The 24,032-nt window shown below is 38.5% G+C and overlaps 1 protein-coding gene across 1 annotated transcript; it reads left to right on the forward strand.

The window, feature by feature from the left end:
* Positions 1–23,793, forward strand: LOC137724382 (phosphatidylinositol 4-kinase alpha 1). Its single transcript, XM_068463126.2, has 26 exons — positions 1–1,244; positions 1,403–1,744; positions 1,845–2,006; positions 2,368–2,538; positions 2,680–2,838; positions 2,928–3,055; positions 3,243–3,549; positions 10,163–10,331; positions 10,508–10,725; positions 10,855–11,013; positions 11,116–11,298; positions 12,983–13,513; positions 13,613–13,972; positions 14,571–14,785; positions 16,441–16,627; positions 16,794–16,930; positions 17,048–17,201; positions 17,946–18,212; positions 19,315–19,392; positions 19,534–19,584; positions 20,539–20,711; positions 20,865–21,060; positions 21,297–21,437; positions 22,537–22,745; positions 23,006–23,167; positions 23,292–23,793. Exons 1-26 carry the CDS (start codon positions 267–269, stop codon positions 23,548–23,550), a joined length of 6,096 nt encoding a protein of 2,031 aa, XP_068319227.2. The 5' UTR covers positions 1–266; the 3' UTR covers positions 23,551–23,793.
* Positions 23,794–24,032: the final 239 nt, after the last annotated feature.

The raw sequence follows: 24,032 nt of genomic DNA on the forward strand, positions 1-24,032 counted from the left end.
GAAAAAACAGAAAGCAAAATCGGAGGAAGCACAATTGCCCAAAAACAGAAGGAAAAAAAGCGGACATTTCCAGAACCAGACACACACAGACACTCCCTCCTCTAATTTCCTCGTTCTCTCTCCTGCATTGTACGGCCATGGAACCTTCCAGTCCAGCTCCGAGGCGGAAATCCTGAGGAGCTTCAAGCATTGTTCAGGCTGGATCGAATTCGTCACGGAATTTGAGTTTCTTCGGATTTTGGTTTTTGTTCTCGGATTCGATCGCAATGGAGGCGTTGATGGAGCTGTGCGACCTGATTGCGGAGCACCCGGCGCAATTCACCGAGAAGCTTTCGTGGATTTGCGGCCGTTGTCCGCCTCCAGAGTTTCTTCTCGGCGGATCGCCGAGGGTTTCGCGGATTCAGCTCAATGCCGTGCTCGCCATCGCTCGCTTCATCTCCAAATGCCCCGATTCCGCCGATCTCCGCCCGAAATCGGTGGTTCTCGAGTTCCTGCGCTCGGTTCCCGCGTCGTTCAATCGGTCGTTTTGGCCCCAATCGTTTGGAAACGACTCGATCGCTTCTTTCTTCTCCGATTTTTTAGGTTACGTTTCTAAAGCCACCGAATTGTCTCCCGATTTTGCTACAGAGATTTCTGGGTTCACTGGTGAGGTCATAGTTTTGGCAATTAGCAATGGCGGCGAAGATTTAGGGATTTCTCGGGCTTTTCTTATGGCACTGTCGGAACATTTCCCGCCAATTTTGCCTTCGGATGCTGAGAAGTTGATTACAATGCTTATTGATCATTTTGCGGTTTCGGGACCAGTGGTTCAGTCGCCGGTGACACCGAGGCGAATTGGGGCGAACTCGGAGACCTCATCTGCACAGAGCTCCCCAATGAACGGAAACCATTACCAAGCGAATGAGGGTTCCAGCCCCAGAAATGAGGCGAGTACTGTGTCAGGTTCATCGGGTAGTATATCGTCAAGGGGGTCGGTGATGATGAATGGGAGCAGCATTGTGTGGAAGAGTGGTGTTGATCAATTAGGTGTGAATTTCGGTCTCGGTGATGGAGGCGGAGCTGTGATGCTTAGGCAGCAAGTTTCTTCATTTGAGGAAGAATCTGTTGAGAATTTGGAGAAGCAAGATATTGCTTTCAAATTGGTAGCACATATTTTGGATAAAGTCCGCATTGATTCTGCGCTTTTGGAACAGGTCAGATTTATTGCAAAGAGGCAGCTACAGTCTATGTCATTGTTTCTGAAGGTAAGGTTTTAATGTTTTAGTTTTGAATATATTGTTTTTGCAATGAGAAGTTACTGCTTTACAGTGCTGTCAATGTGAAAAACTAGAATCGAGTTTATATGAGCAAAAGGAAATGTAAAAATATGAGATTGTTTTTGTCATTTGTTACTTGTGAGCAGATTAGAAAGCGGGATTGGACTGAACATGGGGCACTTTTAAAATCAAGAATTAATACGAAACTGTCAGTTTATCAAGCTGCTGCCAGGTTGACTCTTAGTTGCCTGTCTTGCTATGATACGGATATGAAATCAGCCAAGAAGTTGGCACATGAGAATCTGGCATTGTTGATGGATGCTTCTGAAGCCTGTTTGCTCTCCGTGTGGCGGAAAATGAAAGTTTGCGAAGAGCTCTTTGCTTCTTTGCTGTCTGGGCTTGCACAAATTGCTGTGAAGCGTGGAGGCCAGGCACTACGTATTTTGCTCATCCGCCTAAAACCTGTTGTGTTAACTGTATGCGCACAGGTGCATATTTTCAGTTGTGCTACATTTTAAATATCATTCTGAAGTGTGAAAGGGAATTTCACTTTATTTACTTTTGCTTTTCTACTATGTGATTTTACAGGCTGATACTTGGGCAACCAGCCAGGGAGCAATGTTTGAGAGTGTGATGAAGACAAGTTGTGAGATAATTGAATCTTGTTGGATCAAGGAGCGTGCTCCAGTTGACACATTCATAATGGGATTAGCTACAAGTATTCGTCAACGAAATGACTATGAGGAACAGGTTGGTTGTTGCATACAGGATTCTAATTAACAGATTTACATGTATAATGCGCATATGAACATTTACTTGCATCTGAAAGTGTATTGTTTTGTCTTTATTTTAATTTATGTCTCTACATGCTAGATGTAAACATGCTTTTGAACATATACTTTTCAACAAAATTATTGTTCCTCCCTTTCTTGTATGTACTTCTTGCGAGGAAGAGTTTTTCTTAATACAAAAATTATACCCGAAAGAATGGCACACTGTGCCTTTTCTTAGCATGTCAAACCGTGGTGCCATATAAGTAATGAGTTTCTTCAATTTTTTCTGTCTATCTATCTTGACTTAATCTAATTCTTATAAATCTTGCTAATATCAGGTTGATAAAGACAAAGAGGCACTTCCTGTTGTGCAGCTTAATGTTATACGCTTGCTAGCCGATCTGAATGTTGCTGTTAAGAAGTCTGAAGTCGTGGACATGATATTACCTCTATTTATTGAAAGCTTAGAAGAGGGCGATGCTTCAAGTCCTAGTTTATTGCGACTCCGGGTATGATATCTGTCTTTATGGCATAAATGTTATTATATAGGTTTTTCTTTGAACATCTTTAACAAGTAACTTTGATTAATATTATCCAGCAAAAATGCTTAATTATATGGTTTCTTAATTATTTATTGTATTGTACAACAGCTCCTTGATGCTGTATCACGCATGGCAAGTTTAGGTTTTGAGAAGTCCTACCGGGAGACTGTTGTTCTAATGACAAGGAGTTACTTAACTAAACTTTCAAGTTTAGGATCTGCTGAAAGCAAAACTGTGCCACCAGAAGCCACAACAGAGCGCCTTGAGGTCTGTATACTTAAGCAAAACTACACATGATACTGTTGATTGCTTGACTTGATATAAAACGGATTCTCACTGGTTCAATCATATTCTAGACTCTTCCTGCAGGATTTCTTCTGATTGCTAGTGGTCTTGCAAATGCGAAATTACGTTCAGACTATCGTCACCGTCTACTGTCTTTATGCTCAGATGTAGGCCTCGCTGCTGAATCCAAAAGTGGAAGGTAGACATCTTTCAAATAATATATCTGCTGATTGCATGCTCTAGAGTTTTTCATATAATTCTAATTTAATTAATTTACAACTTCTGCACTCGCAGTTTTTTTTCTATTTTTTGTTACTTTTTCAAATTATTTCCTTTTCTCATTGCAGTTGTGTTTCAAATTTTTATCTGATATCTAACTCTTGCAGGAGTGGAGGAGATTTTTTGGGACCACTACTTCCTGCTGTAGCTGAGATATGTTCTGATTTTGATCCTACAGGAGATGTGGAGCCTTCACTTTTAAAGTTATTTCGCAACCTGTGGTTCTATGTTGCTCTTTTTGGCTTAGCACCCCCCATACAGAATGCTCAGCAACCTGCAAAGCCACTTTCCACTTCACTCAATAGTGTAGGAAGCATGGGTACTATTCCACTACAAGCTGTGGGTGGCCCATACATGTGGAGTGCACAGTGGTCTTCTGCTGTTCAGCGAATTGCTCAAGGAACACCTCCACTTGTAAGATTTTAATGAAGTATTTTTGCTTTCTCTTGATGTTGTGCTGTAAAAGTGACTATGGACTTGCTATCTGTGCTTTCACTTGTTAGATTTATTTATTTTTTCTGTTGTTGGGATGGTAGTGCCAAAGTAATCTCTCGTTCTCTGACACACACACACACACTATGCATTGCCTGTGAATTGTCTCAGGTTCTATCGTAAACAGGAAATCATTTGTCGATGATGCTTGTACTGTGTATGTATTTAAAATTAAATACTCTTCTGTTGTCTCCTTAACATGGAAAGTTAGTTTGGGGGATGCTTTCTGGTTTGTGAGGCAACATAGTTGCTTAAATTTGTTGAAAAAACCCCGCACACTGGACCTTGTTCTTTGATGTAACCAACGGCAATAGACTAAACTAGCAAATATAGAAAACTTAGAAACACACAAGAATTATAGTGGTTCGGCAGAACTTATGCCTACGTCCAGTTGTGATTTCCCTAGGTAGAGAAATCACCTCTTCTTTGATTAATAATAGAGATTACAGAACTTATGCAAACCCTAGAACTAATCTCAAACCTCTCTGCTGTTTGGCTGTTTTCTCTCTCTCTGAAAATCAGCCTTGCCGCACCCTATTTATAGATATAGGGTTGGCTTACATGTCCTTTACAGATTATAATTCCTTTTCTAAGTGGAATAGGAATTTAGACTTCCTTTCCAATTCCAAATAGACTTCTAGGATTTCTAATCTACATTGAATAAGGAAACTAAGATTCTTTCCTAGCCCTTTTAGGAGAAGAATTGGTGCACCCTTTCCCTAAAACAATCCTAAACAGAAAAGGACACAAATTGACGAGCCCAAAACTAACAATCTCCACCTTGGTGAGTCAAACCAAGTCTTGATCGTTTGCACCCCAGAGTATCTTTGAACCCTCTTGAAGTAGCTCTGGAAAAACTTCAAGAGTCTTCACCTTGGCAACCTCCTTCTTGCCTCATTGCACCTCAGGTGAGGAGGTGCTCCACTTTAATCAATCAACGAGATTGATCAAGTTCAAACAATGCTTGAACTTCTTAGCCGGCACTATCTTTGTAAGGAAATCTGCGGCATTGTCATCCGTATGAACCTTTTCAATCCAAATTTCCTTAGACTCCACCCAATCTCTGATTCTGTGATATCTTGCTTCAATGTGCTTTGATCTTCCAGAAAAAACCTGATTCTTTGCCAAGTGAATGGCACTTTGACTATCACACTTAAGCTTCACACAATCTTGAGTGATTCCCATTTGACTTACCAAGCCACTAAGCCAAATTGCTTCCTTTCCAGCTTCGGCCAATGCAATATACTCTGCCTCTGTGGTCGATAAAGCTGTAATTGGTTGCAGTAGTGCCCTCCAACTGATTGGTCCTCCTGCGCATGTAAACACATAACCAGAAGTTGACCTTCTCTTGTCCAAGTCCCCTGCATAATCGGCATCCACATATCCTAACACCCCTGCATTTTCCTTTTGCTTCTCAAACATAATTCTTTGTCGCCAAGAACCCTTCAAATAACGCAAAATCCACTTGACTACATCCCAATGTTGCTTTCCTGGATTTGCCATGTATCTGGAAACGACACTGATTGCTTGAGCTATGTTAGGACGTGTGCATACCATTGCATACATGAGGCAGCCCACGGCATTAGCATAAGGCACCTTCTTCATTTCTTGTTGCTCTTCCTCGGACGTAGGACACTGTTGTCCACTTAACCTGAAGTGAGCTGCCAAAGGAGTCGAAACTACCTTTGCTTCTTGCATGTTGAACTTCTCAAGAACCTTCTGAATATACTTGGCTTGTGATATCCAAATCCTTCCAGCGGTCCTATCTCTCTGAATTTCCATGCCAAGGATCTTCTGTGCGGCACCTAGATCCTTCATGTCGAACTCCTCGCTCAACATCCTTTTCAAGTCTTGAATTCTAGACTTGTCTTGACAAGCAATTAACATGTCATCCACATATAGCAATAGCAATATGATCATCCCATCTTGGAACACATGATAGTACACACAACAGTCATACAAACACCTTCTAAAATTAATTTTCAGCATGAATGAATCAAACCTCTTGTACCACTGTCTTGGAGATTGTTTCAGGCCATACAGGGACTTCCTTAGCTGACATACTAGGTTTTCTTTCCCATATTCAACAAACCCTTCTGGTTGAGCCATGAATATCGTCTCCTCTAAATCCCCATGAAGAAATGCTGTCTTCACATCCATCTGCTCAATCTCCATGTCATGCTGAGCTGCCATTGCTAAAAGCAATCAGATAGAAGTATGCTTGACTACAGGTGAAAAGATCTCATCATAATCCACCCCTTCCTTTTGTGAGTACCCCTTAGCCACGAGCCTTGCTTTGAATCTCACGACATCTTGTTCATGTAGTCCTTCCTTTTTCCTAAATACCCACTTGCATCCAACTAGCTTTCTGTCTTTGGGTTTAGGAACCAACTCCCAAACAGAGTTCTTGTAAAGAGACTCCATTTCCTCTGTCATAGCACTTATCCAACTATCTCGCTCATCACTTGCTATAGCTTCTCGATAAGTAGTCGGATCTCCTTGACTAATGTTAAGAGCATAATTAACTTCGTTTTGGTCAAACCCAAACCTGTCAAGTTTCTTCTTGTTCCGCTTAGGTTTGTCCAGTGCTATGCATCTTTGGAATGCAGGTGGATTGTTGGGTGGAGTTTGACTCCTTTGGGATATCTGGCGGATTGGAGTACCTTCAATCTGTCCTGTTTCTTGCTCCACCTGATTCCTAACTGGTGAATGATGCTGATGCTCTTCTTCTTCCTCAAAACCATCAGATTCGGCCTCTTGCTCAATTTGCTCCACCTGAGCTTCTTCTTCATCTGAACTGATTAACGGAATCTTTGTTGCTTCAATTCCAGCATCATCCTTCTTCTCCCTACTGCTCTCGACTTTATTCAGAGGCATGGTTGTCTCATCAAAGACAACATCTCGACTGACAACCTTTTTCCTGTTGTTGAAATCCCAAAGCTTGAAACCCTTCACTCCTTTCTCAAAACCTAGGAATATGCAATGTATAGACTTCGGTTTGAGCTTGGACCTTTCATCACTTGGAATATGTGCATAAGCACTACAGCCGAACACCCTGAGCTTGGAATAATCCACCGGCTTCTCAGACCATACCTCTTCTGCACTCTTAAAACCGAGAATTGTAGATGGTGATCTGTTAATCAAATAACTTGCATGATTAACAGCCTCTGCCCAAAAACTATCAGGCAATCTTGCATGAAATCGCATGCTCCTTTCTCTCTCCATGAGAGTTCGGTTCATCCTCTCAGCAGCTCCATTTTGTTGGGGATTCTTCTTTACTGTGAAGTGCCTTATGATGCCTTCCTGCTTGCAGTAATCGGTGAACTCATTACTTGTATATTCACCTCCATTGTCACTTCTCAGATACTTCATCTTTCTTCCAGTTTGATTCTCGGTTTCTGTTTTCCATTCCTTGAACTTTGCAAAAACCTCGGATTTTTGCTTCATGAAATAAATCCAAACCTTCCTAGAAAAATCATCCATGAAAGTAACAAAATACCTGGCTCCACCATTTGATTGAGTTGGAGCAGGACCCCAAACATCTGAGTGAATATAGCTGAGTTGCTCCTTACTTCGGCTATCTGCACTGCTACTTGCGAATGATACCTTTCTTTGCTTCCCAAGAACACAGTATTCACAAAAGTCCAGTTTGCAAGTTGACACGCCTTCCAACAGGCCTTGCTTGTGTAATTCTTGCAATCCCTTCTGGCTTATGTGCCCGAGCCTATGATGCCATAGTTCAGTCTTGTCTTCTATACTTTGATTTACAGAAACAGCTGCTCCCCCGACTATAGTGGTCCCAATTAACTTGTACAATTTATTGGGTTGTAGGTCACCCCGCATTACCACTAGCGATCCTTTGGTTACCCTGAGTCTTCCTTTTTTAGACTTGTACCCATAACCGGCCTCATCTAAAGTACCCAAGGAAATCAAATTCTTTCTTAGTCTAGGGACATACCTGACGTTCCCTAAAGCTCGTATCATCCCATCGAACATTCTGATTCGAACAGTGCCGATTCCTCTTACAGGACATGAAGAATCATCCGCCATTAAGACTTCCCTGCTGCTGACTTCTTTGAAAGTATCAAACCATTCTTTTACTGCACACATATGAAACGTGCATCCAGTGTCCAAAATCCAATTGAAAGCCTTGGAGTCCGATGTTACCAAAAGAAGTTCCCCGTCACTCTCATGTTCGGTGACTGCACTAGCGGAACCTGAGCTTCCTTCCATCTTGGCTTTCTTTTCTTTCCAAATCTTGCAGTTCCTCTTCCAATGATCGGCTGAACCACATTCGAAGCAACCTTCCTTCTTTTCCTTTTTCTTCTTGGATTTTGACCTACCTCTGTTGCCAATTCTCTTCTCTTGTCTTTTCCCGCCCCCTCTCCTTGCCTTTGGCATAAAGGCCTTGAGAGCTTTCAGTTATATCATCAAGTTTAGCATATGACTGAAGAGCTTGAATTACGTCTTCAAGCTTCAAGGACTCTTTTCCAAACATTAGAGTTGTTCGAAAGTGCTTGAAAGACGAAGGTAGAGACCTTAGCAGGATGATAGCCATATCATCATCTTTGTAAGTTTCTTCGACTTTCTGAAGATTAGCTATGCAATTCTGGAACCTGCATACGTGATCTTCAATATCACCTCCTTCTTCTAGTCGAAGCCTGAATAGTTCATCCTTTAGAAAAAGTTTATTGGACACGGTTTTTCCCATATAAACATTCTCCAATTTTTCCCATGCTTCCTGGGCAGACATCTTTTCGGTGATGTGTGACCGAACTGATCTTGTGAGATGGATCTCGATGGAACTCTTGGCCTTCTTGAGAACCTTATTCCATGCTGCTTCTGTCATGCTTTCCGGCTTCTTACCATCAAGTGCATCATCCAAATCCTGCTGTATCAGTACATTCTTCATCATCCTTTGCCAGTCCGTGAAGTCATCCTTGCCGTCAAAGGGTTTTAACGCAGGTCCTTGATCCGCATTCATCTTCCCTTTTAACATCGTGGAACACCTTGATCCTAGCTCTTGATACCAATTGTTGAAAAAACCCCGCACACTGGACCTTGTTCTTTGATGTAACCAACGGCAATAGACTAAACTAGCAAATATAGAAAACTTAGAAACACACAAGAATTATAGTGGTTCGGCAGAACTTATGCCTACGTCCAATTGTGATTTCCCTAGGTAGAGAAATCACCTCTTCTTTGATTAATAATAGAGATTACAGAACTTATGCAAACCCTAGAACTAATCTCAAACCTCTCTGCTGTTTGGCTGTTTTCTCTCTCTCTGAAAATCAGCCTTGCCGCACCCTATTTATAGATATAGGGTTGGCTTACATGTCCTTTACAGATTATAATTCCTATTCTAAGTGGAATAGGAATTTAGACTTCCTTTCCAATTCCAAATAGACTTCTAGGATTTCTAATCTACATTGAATAAGGAAACTAAGATTCTTTCCTAGCCCTTTTAGGAGCAGAATTGGTGCACCCTTTCCCTAAAACAATCCTAAACAGAAAAGGACACAAATTGACGAGCCCAAAACTAACAAAATTTTTACCCCTCTTCTTGCTTTGATTTGGTATTTTGCGAGGATATGTTCCCAAATTTTAGTTTTTCTTTTTCAAATTACTATTCTGGAGTTAAAAACCCAAGAAGTATGCTACATAATGTAAAATAGTGAATCTCTTCTCTTCATGTTGTTTTACATCTAATGCTCTCATACCAGATGGATAACCACTATTTTAAATGGTTCCAACTACACACAACCCAACCGAGGCAAATATATTCCCCTTCTATTGAGAGTATCTCAAATAACTTTATTTGAGGGACACCTTGTGGGAACCGCTCCGTGTTTTATTTCAATTATCCAAACTGTTTCTTATAATTCATTGTTCAAAGGTCATCCTTGCAAAAAGTTACACACATTGGAAATCATTAAACATGATCTTCCTGCGAAAAAAATAGACGAACACGGTATTGAAGAAAACACTAAAATGAAAGTATTTAATGGAGTTTAAATGGTTTTGGATTTTTATGATTTTTTCCGATGATGATCTTTGCACGAAGATCTAAAACTAAAAACTAGACCGTTCCTACAAGTATGATCTTCACAAGGATGATTTTTGCAATAAAAGCTTTGAAGGAAGATTTGATTAATGGGACTCACACAAACACACACACAAACTATCTATCTATCTCTTTATCGACATCTCTTTATCTCTAAACCTATATACAGTATATTAACTCTTAATCAACACATTCTCTTCAATTATCAGGGAATTCACCTAAACCCAAATAATTAGTTACTTCTTGTTTCTCTCTCATGTCTGCTGTTAAAAGTACTTTAGGATGTTTAGACAGTTATAGTTCCATGTGAATCTGTGTCTGCTGGGACTGATTACCCCCAGTCTTTAGTAGTTTCCCTTGCACTGATTTGTTGAACTCAACTTCTGTCCAACTCAGGATGAGTGCAAATATTTATGTGATTGTAACTGATTGTTTGTGAAATTTTACGTGATAATGTCTTTATTTCAGGTTGTTAGCTCAGTGAAATGGCTTGAAGATGAATTGGAACTCAATGCTCTCTACAATCCTGGTAGTCGTCGAGGGAGTGGGAATGAGAAAGCTGCTCTAGCCCAAAGAGCTGCTCTTTCTACTGCTCTAGGAGGGCGAGTTGATGTTGCAGCAATGAACACTATATCAGGTTATTAAATTTCTTACTCCTTAGTGCTTATTTACTGCTGACGTAAATATACGTTCTCTGTATTCATTAACTGTCTACAATTTTGATTTTCATATTACAAAAAATAGGATCCCTGGATTTTGTTAACAGTTACTCTTCTCACAAATATTAAAGTATTACTTTCGAATGCTTTGCAGGTGTGAAAGCTACCTATCTTCTTGCGGTAGCATTCTTGGAAATCATACGATTCAGCAGCAATGGTGGCATCCTCAATGGTGGCACTAGTTCAGCTGCTTCTAGAAGTGCATTCAGTTGTGTTTTTGAATACCTAAAAACTCCAAATCTTGTGCCTGCTGTCTTCCAATGCTTGATGGCAACTGTGCATAGGGCTTTTGAAACAGCAGTGTCGTGGCTGGTATGGTTTTATTCTTTCATAAAGCTTCTGAAATAATAGTTTTTCCTTTTTTATCGGTTGATTTAATCTGTGCTCTTCTTTCATGTGTGCATCTGTGCTCACATGTCTGCTGTTCTTATTGCTGTTCAGGAAGATCGAATATCTGAAACAGGCAATGAAGCTGAGGTTAGGGAATCTACTCTTTCTACCCATGCTTGCTTTCTCATCAAAAGCATGTCACAGAGAGAGGAACACATTCGGGAGGTTGCTGTGAACTTGCTGAGTCAGCTTAAAGATAGGTGTCCACAGGTAAGATTATACTAGTAAAGTTACTCTAATATCAATTATTTCCCGGTTCTCATTGTCATCAATCTTGCCCAGTAAAGTTGAAACATAACGATATGAATGCAGGTCTTGTGGAATTCATCTTGTGTTGATTCCCTGCTATTTTCAATTCATAATGATTCACCTTCTACTATTGTCAATGATCCTGCTTGGGTAGTGACAGTTCGTTCTTTGTACCAAAAGATTGTTCGGGAGTGGATTGTTAAATCACTTTCACATGCTCCTTGCTCTAGCCAGGGCCTTCTCCAGGTTGGTCACTATACTTTCTATTTATGAAGTCGGTATATGTTTATTGTTGTTATCAAATCTTTGAGCATTCATGTGGTAAGTAATATAATTTTAGACAATTAGAACCTCCTCTTAACTACAATTGTTTTCTTTAAGGTTTTGGACATTTGGGCAGTCATTTTTTTTCTCTCTTCTGACATACACTGACATCAAATGGATCTTTAAGTATGCTAGTTCGGTGTAATATTCTTATTTGTAGGTTCCCATATCAGTTATCCATGACCTTATACTCGGGCTTATTACAAGAGATCTTATACACTTCAGAGTATTCTGCTTTTAAGATATTATACCTTTTTTAATTGTGTTTTTAATATACAACTTGTACATGTTTTAGTTGTAAGTTCAGTTAATGTATCTGCACATTTTTAGGTGCTGTTTTTTGAAAGTAAAATGAATTACTGAAACCGTATCATTGAATTATACATACCGACATCTTATAACTGCAAAACAAGTGGTGAATATGCTCAACCTGAAACTTTAGTGCTGGACTTCTAGTCCACTGCATTGTACTTCCATTGTTTTTATTCTGAAAAAAGCATATTCAACCTGTTTGATGATTGACGATTAAACATTTGAAGTCTTAATTCATTTTTATTTCAATATACATTTTAAGAAATGAAACCAAATATATTTTAGTGAACAAATAACAAACTAAAATCCAACCGAAGAAGTTTAATTGGTCAACGTTTAGGTGGTGAGGTGATATGATAGGTACACTGAGGATGGTAGCTGAGCAACATGAATTTCTTTTAGTTAAATTATTATGTATTTGAATCTAGAAATATAGTCTTACCAGTGTTATTGGTTGTTGAGGGTCATGTTTCATGAATATGTACGACGATGATATGACACCGTGTGATGAGATATCTCCAAAATGTAAGATCCAGATATAACAGTTAAGAAATTCTGATCATCATTATCATGTAGAAGTTCTAAATTATAATATTTTCTAAAAGAATTGAACAACCAAGATATCTCCAAATTGTATAGCCCTGTTAATTATTATACTCTTAGGCCTTTTTTTAACATAAAAGAATTTTACGACACTACTTCTCATATCCTAATGTGTATTTGTGGCACCATGTCATGTATTTATGTCGTATCCAAAAGTCAAACTTGCCGTAAAGTTAACTGGATAAGAATCTGGAGTAATCAACACAAGTCGAGGCTGATCTTGGGTGTATCAGGGCCTTCTCCATATGATATACTGCCTCACATTGGAAAGTTTGGAGTATTTGTGATGTTGGAGCAAACTTCAAATTATGATATATAAGACTATCTAAGTATGAAGCACTGCTTGATTGAGAGTCTTCCATTTTCTATTAGTGCAATTTACACATATTTTGAGTCCGTTACTGTTTGTTTTCTTTGAGTCTCTTTATCACATGATCAATGTTTTGGGCATGAAGAATTATCTTTATAAGAATTCGCAAGTGCAATAATATGAGTCTTTCAAGTGTATTAATTTGTCTTTGAGTCGCTTAGAATTGAATGCTGAACACTAAAAACTTCTCGAGTGGACGTATATATGTTGAGTGTTTTAATTCCTGCACGTCATTTGGGCTTTATCAAACATCTTTTTAGCCTCATTTTTGTGTCTTTTTTTTTTTGTTTCATTGTTCTTTTCTTTTATTTGCATCTGCAGGAAAAGCTTTGTAAAGCAAACACATGGCAAAGATCTCAGCATACAACTGATGTTGTATCGCTTTTATCAGAAATACGGATTGGTACAGGTAAAATTGATTGCTGGAATGGCCTACAAACAGCAAATATTCCTGCAGTCATGGCCGCTGCAGCTGCAGCATCAGGAGCAAACTTGAAACTATTAGAAGCCTTCAATTTGGAGGTGCTCAGTACCGGCATAGTTAGTGCAACAGTTAAGTGCAACCATGCTGGAGAAATTGCTGGCATGAGAAGCTTGTATAACAGCATTGGTGGATTTCAATCTGGTACGACACCGACTGGATTTGGTATTGGTGCGGGCCTTCAAAGGTTGATCTCAGGACCTCGTCAACAGACACAAGCCGAGGACGATTCATTTAATGGGATCTTGCTCACAAAGTTTGTGCGTTTACTACAGCAATTTGTGAATTCTGCAGAAAAAGGTGTGGAAGTGGACAAGTCTCAGTTTCGCCAGATTTGTTCTCAGGCAACCGCATTACTACTGTCAAATCTGGTAAACATGTACTATCGTTTTTTTTTTTATCCTTGCTTGCTCAATTCTTAAGCCTTTATGTTTCATTATCTGATTTTGTTTTTTCTTTTTCTATTCCAGGGCTCTAATTCAAAATCAAATGTAGAGGGCTTCTCACAACTACTCCGTCTTCTCTGTTGGTGTCCAGCTTACATTTCCACGCCCGATGCAATGGAAACTGGCGTTTTTGTCTGGACTTGGTTAGTTTCTGCTGCGCCTGAACTGGGATCTCTAGTCCTTGCGGAGCTTGTTGATGCATGGTTGTGGACCATTGATACAAAACGTGGTATCTTTGCATCTGATGTGAAATATGCTGGCCCTGCAGCAAAATTAAGGCCTCACCTTTCTCCTGGAGAGCCAGAACCGCAGCCTGAAATTGATCCTGTTGAGCAAATAATGGCTCATAGATTATGGCTTGGATTTTTCATGGATCGCTTTGAGGTGAGGATTGTACCGATTTCATGCACGAATAAATATTAACTACCATGCAGTAAAGATTTGCCTAGTAATTTGATAATGTGCTTGAACTTGAATATGGGAATCATAATTCTGTTTTCTGATAACTTCAACGATTCTAAAAGCCTTACAAGATGACTATTTCTAACTATTGGTGTATATGTAATTGTTGTCTTTTTCGTTAGTTTTTTATGGGACAAGGAAAAACAAACTTACCTAAAACTTCAAGCTTTCCTGAAACTTATTTATCCAACCTGAAAATCCCAACGTTATGCCTCCTTATTTTATCATAAAATAATTGATGGTTGGACTTGAATTTTCTTTCTTGTATCGTCTCTCGCCTAGCGTCTACCATTTTCTTTTCTCTAATTGTAGCCACTTTAATCGATCCCTATCTTGTTCTACATCATTTTGTTTTTATTTTTTATTTTTATGTATGGTGTTCCAGTTGGGGAATTTATTCTCAGTGGAAAAAATAACCGCTTAAATGATGGTTCTCATTTAGTTATATACTTTGTCTTGTGTCACTTGACATGGTTTATGTGTTCTCACCTATGTATTTTCTTTTTGATTGGCTGTATAGGTAGTTCGACACAACAGTGTTGAGCAGCTCTTACTTCTTGGACGAATGTTGCAAGGGATTACAAAGATTCCCTGGAATTTTTCGCGCCATCCTGCTGCTACTGGTACATTTTTTACTGTCATGCTTCTTGGACTGAAGTTCTGCTCATGCCAATCCCAGCGAAATTTGCAGAACTTTAAAACGGGGCTTCAGTTGCTGGAAGACCGGATATATAGGTTACTGCATTTTAGTCTTTTGCTGTGAATTTTATTCATAATTATTATATTTATTTACACACCATTGATCATATGAGGGCACCTTTACTTGCATGTTACGAAATGATATACGCACAACCCTTATCTCCTTTTATACACTCCTGCTTATTTCTGCGCTTGGTTATCATTTGATTTGTTCAATCCAAAGGCCAGAAATAAGCAGGGGAGTACATGGGGATAACAGGGATGTGGAAATCATTTCTCGTGGTAGTATGTACCTGTAGCACAATTTCTTGCCTTCATGTACATGAACGCTTATTCATTGATATTCATATGGCCTATCGACGTCTATGTATACAACTCTCTCTCTCTCTCTCTCTCTCTCTCTCTCTCACTAGAGTTCAAGGCAACCATATGTACCATCAATTGGATTCAATACGAACCAATAACTCAACTGTATATGCATTAATGCATTCTGCTTGTATACACTAGGATGTGTGTTCTGTGTTTTAGTGTTTAAGCACACTTGGTTCTATACATTAGGAAAACTAATGAAAAGGGCTTGAAAACTTTGAGTTTTAACGATAAGGACAAAATAAAGGGTAAAGTGAATGTACCGGGATTGACTTTTTAGTGTAAAAATGTGGTTTTTTTGTTAAAGTGAACAGTACCGGAAGCTTTTCGTTAAAGTTCCCTTTTTCTTTCACTTTTGCTTTCCAAGTTGTGGCCTTCTTGTCCACTGTTTATATTTAATGTTTTCTACATAAAATTTGTTTCCCATAAAAAACGACCGAGTTAAAAATGCTTTGTTTATGCAACTCTATTGGTTCAACTTGTCTTAATTTTCCCGAGTTCGTAATTATCTGAAAATTACAGGAATTGACATAATCTATGGAAGAGTATACAAATAATGATTATTTATTAATTCAGTATTCTATCTTGGATCTTAGGAGGGGAAACCCTACAGGATGGAGTTGGAAAGTATTTTTTTCCACAAATCATGGGAAATAATGGCAAACAGTGGCTGTATGGCGGAGGTTTCTGTTGAACAAGCTGAGATACAGTAGATCAAATACTAGGATCCTTAGTTGAAACACATTGTCATGCAACTAACAGAGTGGATCGTTGTATAGTGGTGGTGTCTTGGAAATTATTTGGTTTCTTCATGAATGAGGGTGCTGTTTACCCCTATATCTGGATTGGCTGCCAAATATGCCAAATTATTTAGAAGGTTTATGTAGGAGCTGGTGTTTGTTTATTTGCTTGTTGATCCGTACCCACTCCATTGCAGTAGTACATGACTGCAACTTCGGCCAATTATATTGCTGATGGTCTTAAGTAGGAAGTTGGGTACTCATTGTAGTTTTATGTGTTGTTAGCAATAAAGTTGCCTCTTTCTCCAAAAAAAAAAAAAAAAAAAAAATTGGAGAAAAAAGAAACAGGAATTTGGTTGCAAGAAATACTTTAGCATTTTGGTATATCTTCTGTTGCCAATATTGATATCAAATATATCATATTAAGATTGTCTGCTTAATTCAATAATAGGTTGACACCATATGTACCGTGTATGCATACTTGTCCAAGTCAGTAGGTGTGCTTTTAATGAATTCTTGTTCAACTTGATTGTGTTCACATTTTCCCATTTGGTTGAAACTTTCTCTTGATGCATGTTACAGGACCTCGTTGGGTTGGTTTGCCTATGAGCCTGAATGGTATGATACTAGCTATATGAATTTTTCTCAGAGTGAAGCTCAATCCATCTCCTTATTTGTCCACTACCTTTCAAATGAGCGAGTAGATGCAGCAATCTATTCTGATTCAAAAGGGAGCGGACGAGAAAATGGGACCACTTTGGTTGATGCGGTAAGATGGCTATGTTTTCAGCGCAAGATTTCTGCCAGTAGAGTTTGGATTCAATGATTCTTCTTCATGAACACGATGTCTAATGCATTCTTATTTTATTTTCCCTATTACTGGGTTCCATAAGGTATTTCTGCAATATATCTGTAAAGTCACTTAATACTTGCAGAATGATCAATATCATCCTGTCTGGGGTCAAATGGAGAACTATGCTGTGGGAAGAGAAAAACGGAAGCAGCTACTTTTGATGCTATGCCAGCATGAGGCTGACAGGCTTGAAGTTTGGTCACAACCAACTAATACAAAGTAAAATTTTGTTGGCACATTATTCATCACTTAGTAAAGGACTTGGAACCTTTTCTTAATACCCATGGTTCCATGTAAAAGTTAACATACTGCTTTTGAATTTCCTGTTATTCTCAGGGAGAGTGCCTCTTCACGGCAAAAAATTAGTTCGGATAAATGGGTTGAGCATGCTAGGACCGCTTTTGCTGTAGATCCTCGAATTGCATTATCCTTGGCCTCAAGGTTCCCAACAAACACATTTTTGAAGGCTGAAGTTACCCAGTTGGTTCAGGTATGTTTGTTAGTAGTCAGGAGAGTAGGAATGGTAAATTTGGGATGTTGCATATTAGTTAAGCTAGTATAATTATTTGCATGTCTTAAATACTTTTCCTGTGGAAAATATAACTGATGAGACATTATGCATGCATCTGTTCAGATTTCCAGAGGCCATAAGTGGTCAAGAAGAGACTGCTTATTAACAGAACAATTTGTTGTTTATGGTTTAAATTCTGACTGACCTAACTGCATTCTTGCTGGGTATTATCACAACTGTTAGTCACATCTTATGTGTCTTAAGCATCGCTAATCTGTTGCTATTGGTGTAATGTTTTCTTAAGTAGTAGGAGGAAGGGATACTACGGTAATTTTGAGAAACATTCCCGTACTTATCTGTTGCCTTATATATGTATATGAATACATGTAACTCATAGACATTCATGTGTACATACGCATGCATGCACGCAGGACACACTATAGTATACAAATTGCCTCTTAGGCAGGGATGTCTGCATGTCCCCATCATGTTGTTCAGGCTTGTTAAAAATGAGCCAAGGCACCCTTTTAGTTGAAAACATTATTATCTGAGTCCAAAAAATCTGTCCTTTTGGATACATATAGGAGGTGGGAATACTCAGTTACAATAAATTTGCTTTTGTTATAATTTCTTTATTGATATTTGACACCAATCATATTCCCATTTGTTGCTCCTGGGATGTCGTACATTATTACATCTTGATTAAACTGGGGTTTTTTGCAGTCACATATCTTGGATATCCGCCCCATTCCTGAAGCATTGCCGTATTTTGTAACCCCAAAAGCAGTTGATGAAAATTCGGCACTTTTGCAACAATTGCCACATTGGGCTGCTTGCTCAATTACACAAGCTCTTGAGTTCCTTATTCCTGCATATAAGGGCCATCCTCGTGTCATGGCATACGTTCTTAGGGTGCTGGAGTCTTATCCTCCAGACCGAGTAACTTTCTTCATGCCACAGCTAGTGCAGGCTCTGCGATATGATGATGAGGTAAGTTAATAGAAGTTTTGAATTCATTCCTTTAGCTACATTTGTTTTCATTTAGTTTTGTATTAGGGATGCAATTGGAAAGTTTATTTGCATAGGTAAAACTCAGTTTTACTTTATTGTATATCATTCTTCAATCTTATCAAATGCCCAATCAAGTTTTTAGAATCCTTGACTTCTTAATCTCATACCATATACTCTTAATAAAACAGCCAAGTGTAGGATTCTTTTTTATTGACCTGAAGATAAGATGTATGGTTTTTCTATTCATATTGGGGTGAACTTCAGGGGTCTTTACTACAAAAAAATTGTGCCTTGTGCCATTTACGTTTGGGCGATTTTAAGTACAACTAAAAATATCACAGTTCTGAAACATTTAATGTCGTTATTGCATGTATCAGAAAACCAATAAAACTGTGTTTTCTTGTTTTATATGTAGACTTCTGTCCTTTATAATAATAATAGTAATACAATTTTGAGGAGTTTCTAATGAGTGAAATGAATACTGTCCAGTCAAGATAAGATCCTTAAGATCATAAGTTTATTTCTCGATTCATCATAAATGATCCGCTTGCTCCGAAATGACCTGACCCAATAGGGAAATCCCAATTCATTGGGCCTTTGGATGCAATCAATCGAAAGCCCCAAGGCGCCATATTCTAGGAGCCCAAACTATGTGATTGAATAAATCCTCTTCTATCCACTGCTGGTCGACGACTCCTTCCAAACTCCGATTCATATTGTTCATTGAGAAATCTCTGATCAACGATAGCAGGGATTCCTGATCAACCACCAATTTGATTCAACTTTCCCAGTTGTTATTTATTATTACCGCTATAATTTTTATGCATTTTATTTTTATTTAAATTTTACAGCTAATTTCTTTATGTTTATATATTTTTAATTATTTTATAATTCGATTTGCCTCTATTATTTTCTATAAAAGTTGATTGGGTAATTGGTCAGTAGGACTAAGGTTGAGGATCCTTAATTTGACCACACGTTCTGGAGGTGCAATCATCATAGACATTTGTTCTACGTATTCCGTGTCGCTGTTTGCAAGTCTTTCTTTATATATCTGATCTCTACTTAATTTGTTTTGCAGAGGCTAGTAGAAGGCTATCTGCTTAGAGCAGCTCAAAGAAGTGATATCTTTGCCCATATTTTAGTCTGGCACTTACAGGTGAAGCCTGATTCTGCGAAACTAATCTACTTCCTTCCTTCCTCCGTCTCTCTCATACACACACAGATGCGCACACACACACACATGAAAGTCCACGTGCATATCTTTTTAGGAAAATTTGATTGTGTTTATTAATGGCAGGGTGAGACATCTGTTCCAGAATCAGAAAGAAAAGATGACGTCCCTGTGAAGGTATGCCTACAGTCTGAGAATGGCCTTGCGTTTTCATTACATGCTGTCAATTGGCAACCAAAACTTTGGGCATATTTAAAGTTTTGTTTGTGATACCACAGAATTTGATTCTATGTTGAAAGTTGATAACTAATATTTAAAGTTTTGAGTCTTTTGGTTGGAATTGTGCTGAAGACAGTCAGCATTGCACTGTTAAATCTAGAGAATATATGAGAAATGATATCATAAAGTCATATTTGAGTATAAATTAAGATATGCATAGAAACGGGGTATCTGCTACACAGTATGCTGTGATATACTAGTATCTGCCTAGGAGTTTTACTAAACATTTACAATGATACTTTGTCTTATAGGAATGGAATATCTTCAGTAAAAGGTTTGCATCATTTTCTGTAATGCGGTTCATGAGTTAATAAGTGAATTTATGGTGATTGGTGATAGATAATGCATTATTATATTTTAGGTCATCCCTGCATTCTGAATCACTGAAGGGACGGTCAGTATGAATTTTCAAGAACCAATTTCTTGCATTTTGTGTAGAAAATCACAACATTACTTGGATTAAACTTTTGCATTGGACTTGTAATCTAGTTGGAAGCATCTCCAGTTAATTTTAATTCGGTCCAATATGCGCAGTTGTGGAACAAGAAGTTTGTATACCGGTTTGATGTGTTATCATTTTTTATTTTAAAAATAAAAATCCAGAACTGCAGAGTTAATTATCAAAAGCCATTGCGTCACCAGAAAAAATTGTAATTCCGTTCAGCATGTATATCTGATCTTCGCGTGTATAGAACAGTACAAGCTAAGATATGTTTGCATCATTTTGTATCAATTGTACAAATTTTTTTAAAAGGTCTTAAGTAAATTGAATATTCACATGAGTTCACATGGTCTGGGTTTCTTCATCCTTTGTTGTTGAATAACTTGTATTTATTGATGCTTCCATTTCAGAATAGTTCGTTTCAAGAGTTGTTGCCTCTTGTTAGACAGCATATCATTGATGGTTTCAGTCCCAAGGCACTTGATATTTTTCAAAGAGAATTTGATTTCTTTGACAAGGTTACATCTATTTCCGGTGTACTCTTTCCGCTTCCAAAGGAAGAACGCCGAGCTGGTATCCGGAGGTATACTTGTACTGTGTGGGATTTTTTCTATAAAAATGGTCTTTGGATGTTTGAGCTCATAATTTATAAATATACACACACATAAGCACATGTGTGCATATACGTGTGTGTCTGTATATGCTGTTGATGCTAATATGCAATCTGCTTAAACAGAGAGTTGGAGAAAATTGAAGTTGAGGGAGAGGATCTCTATTTGCCAACTGCTCCTACCAAGCTTGTAAGGGGAATTCAGGTAGATAGTGGAATACCCTTGCAATCTGCAGCAAAAGTTCCTATAATGATAACATTTAATGTTGTCGATCGGGTTGGGGACTGCAGTGATGTAAAACCACAAGCTTGTATTTTCAAGGTAATCTTATCCACTTACATCTCAAATTGATTAGACCCATGTATGGTTGAAAGGCTGCTTATGTTGTTTAGTTTGTACTGTGGGATATGATGGATAAAGAAGTTACATGATGCAGACAATTAATCTCGGGATTTTTAAACTAGTGACCTCTTATTTATTCCTATGAAAATTTGAAATGTTAGAAATGTTCAAGTTTTTTCTTATTTCATGGCTTAACGGAGCTCCCTTTTTTGAAGGTTGGAGATGATTGCCGCCAGGATGTTCTTGCTCTTCAAGTGATTTCCCTGTTGAGAGACATATTTGAAGCAGTTGGAATTAATCTTTATTTGTTTCCGTATGGTGTGCTCCCAACTGGCCCAGAGAGAGGCATTATTGAGGTTTGGATCTTTGTCAACTACTTTTTAGGGTCCTGCATGCGTGCTATTTTGCTGAGAGATCTTATTCTTTAATTTACACGATTCCATGTGAAGCTTTAGATTTTACAGTCCAGTTCATTTTCCATTTTCATTATTTGGGTGTGCTAGGCAATGTTCAGACTACTTTTTTTATACGAGAAACACAGGTTTTATTGATAAAAGAGATACAATGTGGCAGATAAAGTGTCCCCTGAATGAACACACGGTTATTCACATCTAACAAGGTTCTGGCTACATTTGCCTTATTTCTTTTAATGATTTGGCTTTGGCATATAGTTAAATACTACAGTATTTGTAGAAAGCGGTTGAAAAAAGTCTTTCCTTGAAGCTAGCTGTTGCGTAATGTATCAGCAATGGTTTTTAAGAATCTTATCCGGATAATATTTTTGTTTTTATCTTCCCCATGAACATAAAAGGAAGAAAATAGTGGAGCCGCTTTTTCTATTTTATATTATCCTCCAACTAGTTTGTAAACTAAAACATTTTTGCTGTCAGAAGAGAAATCAGGGATCAAGTGTTTTCCTGCCACAAGGCTAGGCCCAATGGTTGTTTGAGGGATTTGAAGGGCTGCAATATTTTTCTTGTCTTTTTGGTAATCTACTGGTGGAAAATCTCTTGGTTTTTGTGCTTTGGTACAAAATTTTCTGAAGTAGGGGTCAAATCTGGATGTTTTAAGCATGGGTTTTAGATTGATTGCCTACAACTACTTTCATCAAGGTTTTATGTGTTTATGCTGGAATAGCACAAGTTATAGACATTTTAAGGCTCAAGCCAACCAAAAGTAGAAACTCCAACATCGATTGTGTCACTTAGCCAATTAATTTTGAATTTTGATTTACTAGACATTCATATCTTCAGCTCTACTGTGTGAATTATGAATGTAATTGCATCGAGTGGTATCAGAGATTCAAAACAGTAATCTGACGTTGTAATTGCCATTCCAAGGGATGTCTAAAGTTGGGGGATATGATCTCCCCAAGCTTCTTCCCTTGAGCTAAATGGCTGATCATAGTAGTACGGGCACATTTGGTTTCTTTCTTAATATATTTTTTTATTGCAGGTTGTACCTAATGCACGGAGCAGAAGTCAGATGGGTGAAACTACGGATGGTGGTTTGTTTGAGATTTTTCAGCAGGATTATGGACCTGTTGGGTCTGCCAGCTTTGAAGCTGCCCGCGAAAACTTCATCATTAGTAGTGCTGGTTATGCAGTTGCTAGCCTTTTACTTCAACCAAAGGATCGACACAATGGGAATCTTCTGTTTGACAAGTACGATCTTCGAAGCACCCTTTTACTTTCTTATTTTCTTGTTTGTTCTTTTTTGTCAAATTTGTGTTCGGAAGGACTGAGACTTATACGTAGGCACCCGGCACATATGGTACAAGCATAGCAAACTCAAAAACTGATCTTCAAACCACTCATATGTATTATTAGCCACTTCCAAATGCTATACTTGAAACATGTAAGATATACAATTTGTGAAAGTAAGGATTGATCTGAAACTGATGTCGACATGCCTGCTAATGCAGCGTGGGAAGGCTTGTTCATATTGATTTTGGTTTCATCTTGGAAACTTCACCGGGTGGAAACATGCGCTTTGAAAGTGCGCACTTTAAGCTCAGCCATGAGATGACACAGTTATTAGACCCTTCTGGGGTTATGAAGAGCGATACATGGAACCAATTTGTGAGGTAGGAAGGGGTTTGTCCTTTTTGGTTTCTTTTTCCTCACGATGTTTCTGGATAATATTTTTATGTTGATTCTTTTTGGCTAGAAGTTTAAACGTGTGTGATGTTCTATGTAATCCGTCCACAGCTTGTGCGTTAAAGGGTACCTTGCCGCCCGCCGATACATGGATGGGATCATCAACACAGTGTCGTTAATGCTAGACAGTGGGTTGCCTTGCTTCAGCCGCGGTGACCCTATTGGAAATCTTCGTAAGAGATTTCATCCAGAGATGAGTGAGCGTGAGGCGGCCAATTTTATGATCCATGTGTGCACAGATGCTTACAACAAATGGACGACCGCTGGGTATGACTTGATACAGTATCTGCAGCAGGGCATTGAGAAGTAAAAAGGAGATGTTTGGAGCTTGTTTTACAAATGTACATGATATGCCTGTAGTGTTATGGTAATTTTCATCGTCGTATAGCTGCAATTTTTTTACGGAGGAATCTCCACTATATAGTGTTGAGAGGACTCTTGGAAAGGCATGAAATCGAAATCATTGTATTCTATGGATGGAGATCCTCGTGAGGTTTGTAAAAGTACGGTGTGTAATTATTTTATTAATGGAGTTCAAACTCTGTTGCTTCCAGGTTTTAAAGACGCAAACGAATTAGGGAAGTTGCAGACGGTGCTTTACTGCAGTTGCAGTAAACAATAATGCCTATGCACTTTAGTGCGGACTCAATTCTCACCGATCTCTCTCAGTCCTACCATTTAACAATTTACTCCACTAGTTTGTCCAAAAAAAACAAAAATGTGCACTTCTCTTCAAATATCATTCCTAGTGTTCTACTTTCTTCTCTTTGGTCAACTCAGATTTAAAGCCTC

Source organism: Pyrus communis, chromosome 5 (assembly GCF_041283825.1).
Source record: "Pyrus communis isolate YQ-2024b chromosome 5, ASM4128382v1, whole genome shotgun sequence".
NCBI classification, from domain to species: domain Eukaryota; kingdom Viridiplantae; phylum Streptophyta; class Magnoliopsida; order Rosales; family Rosaceae; genus Pyrus; species Pyrus communis.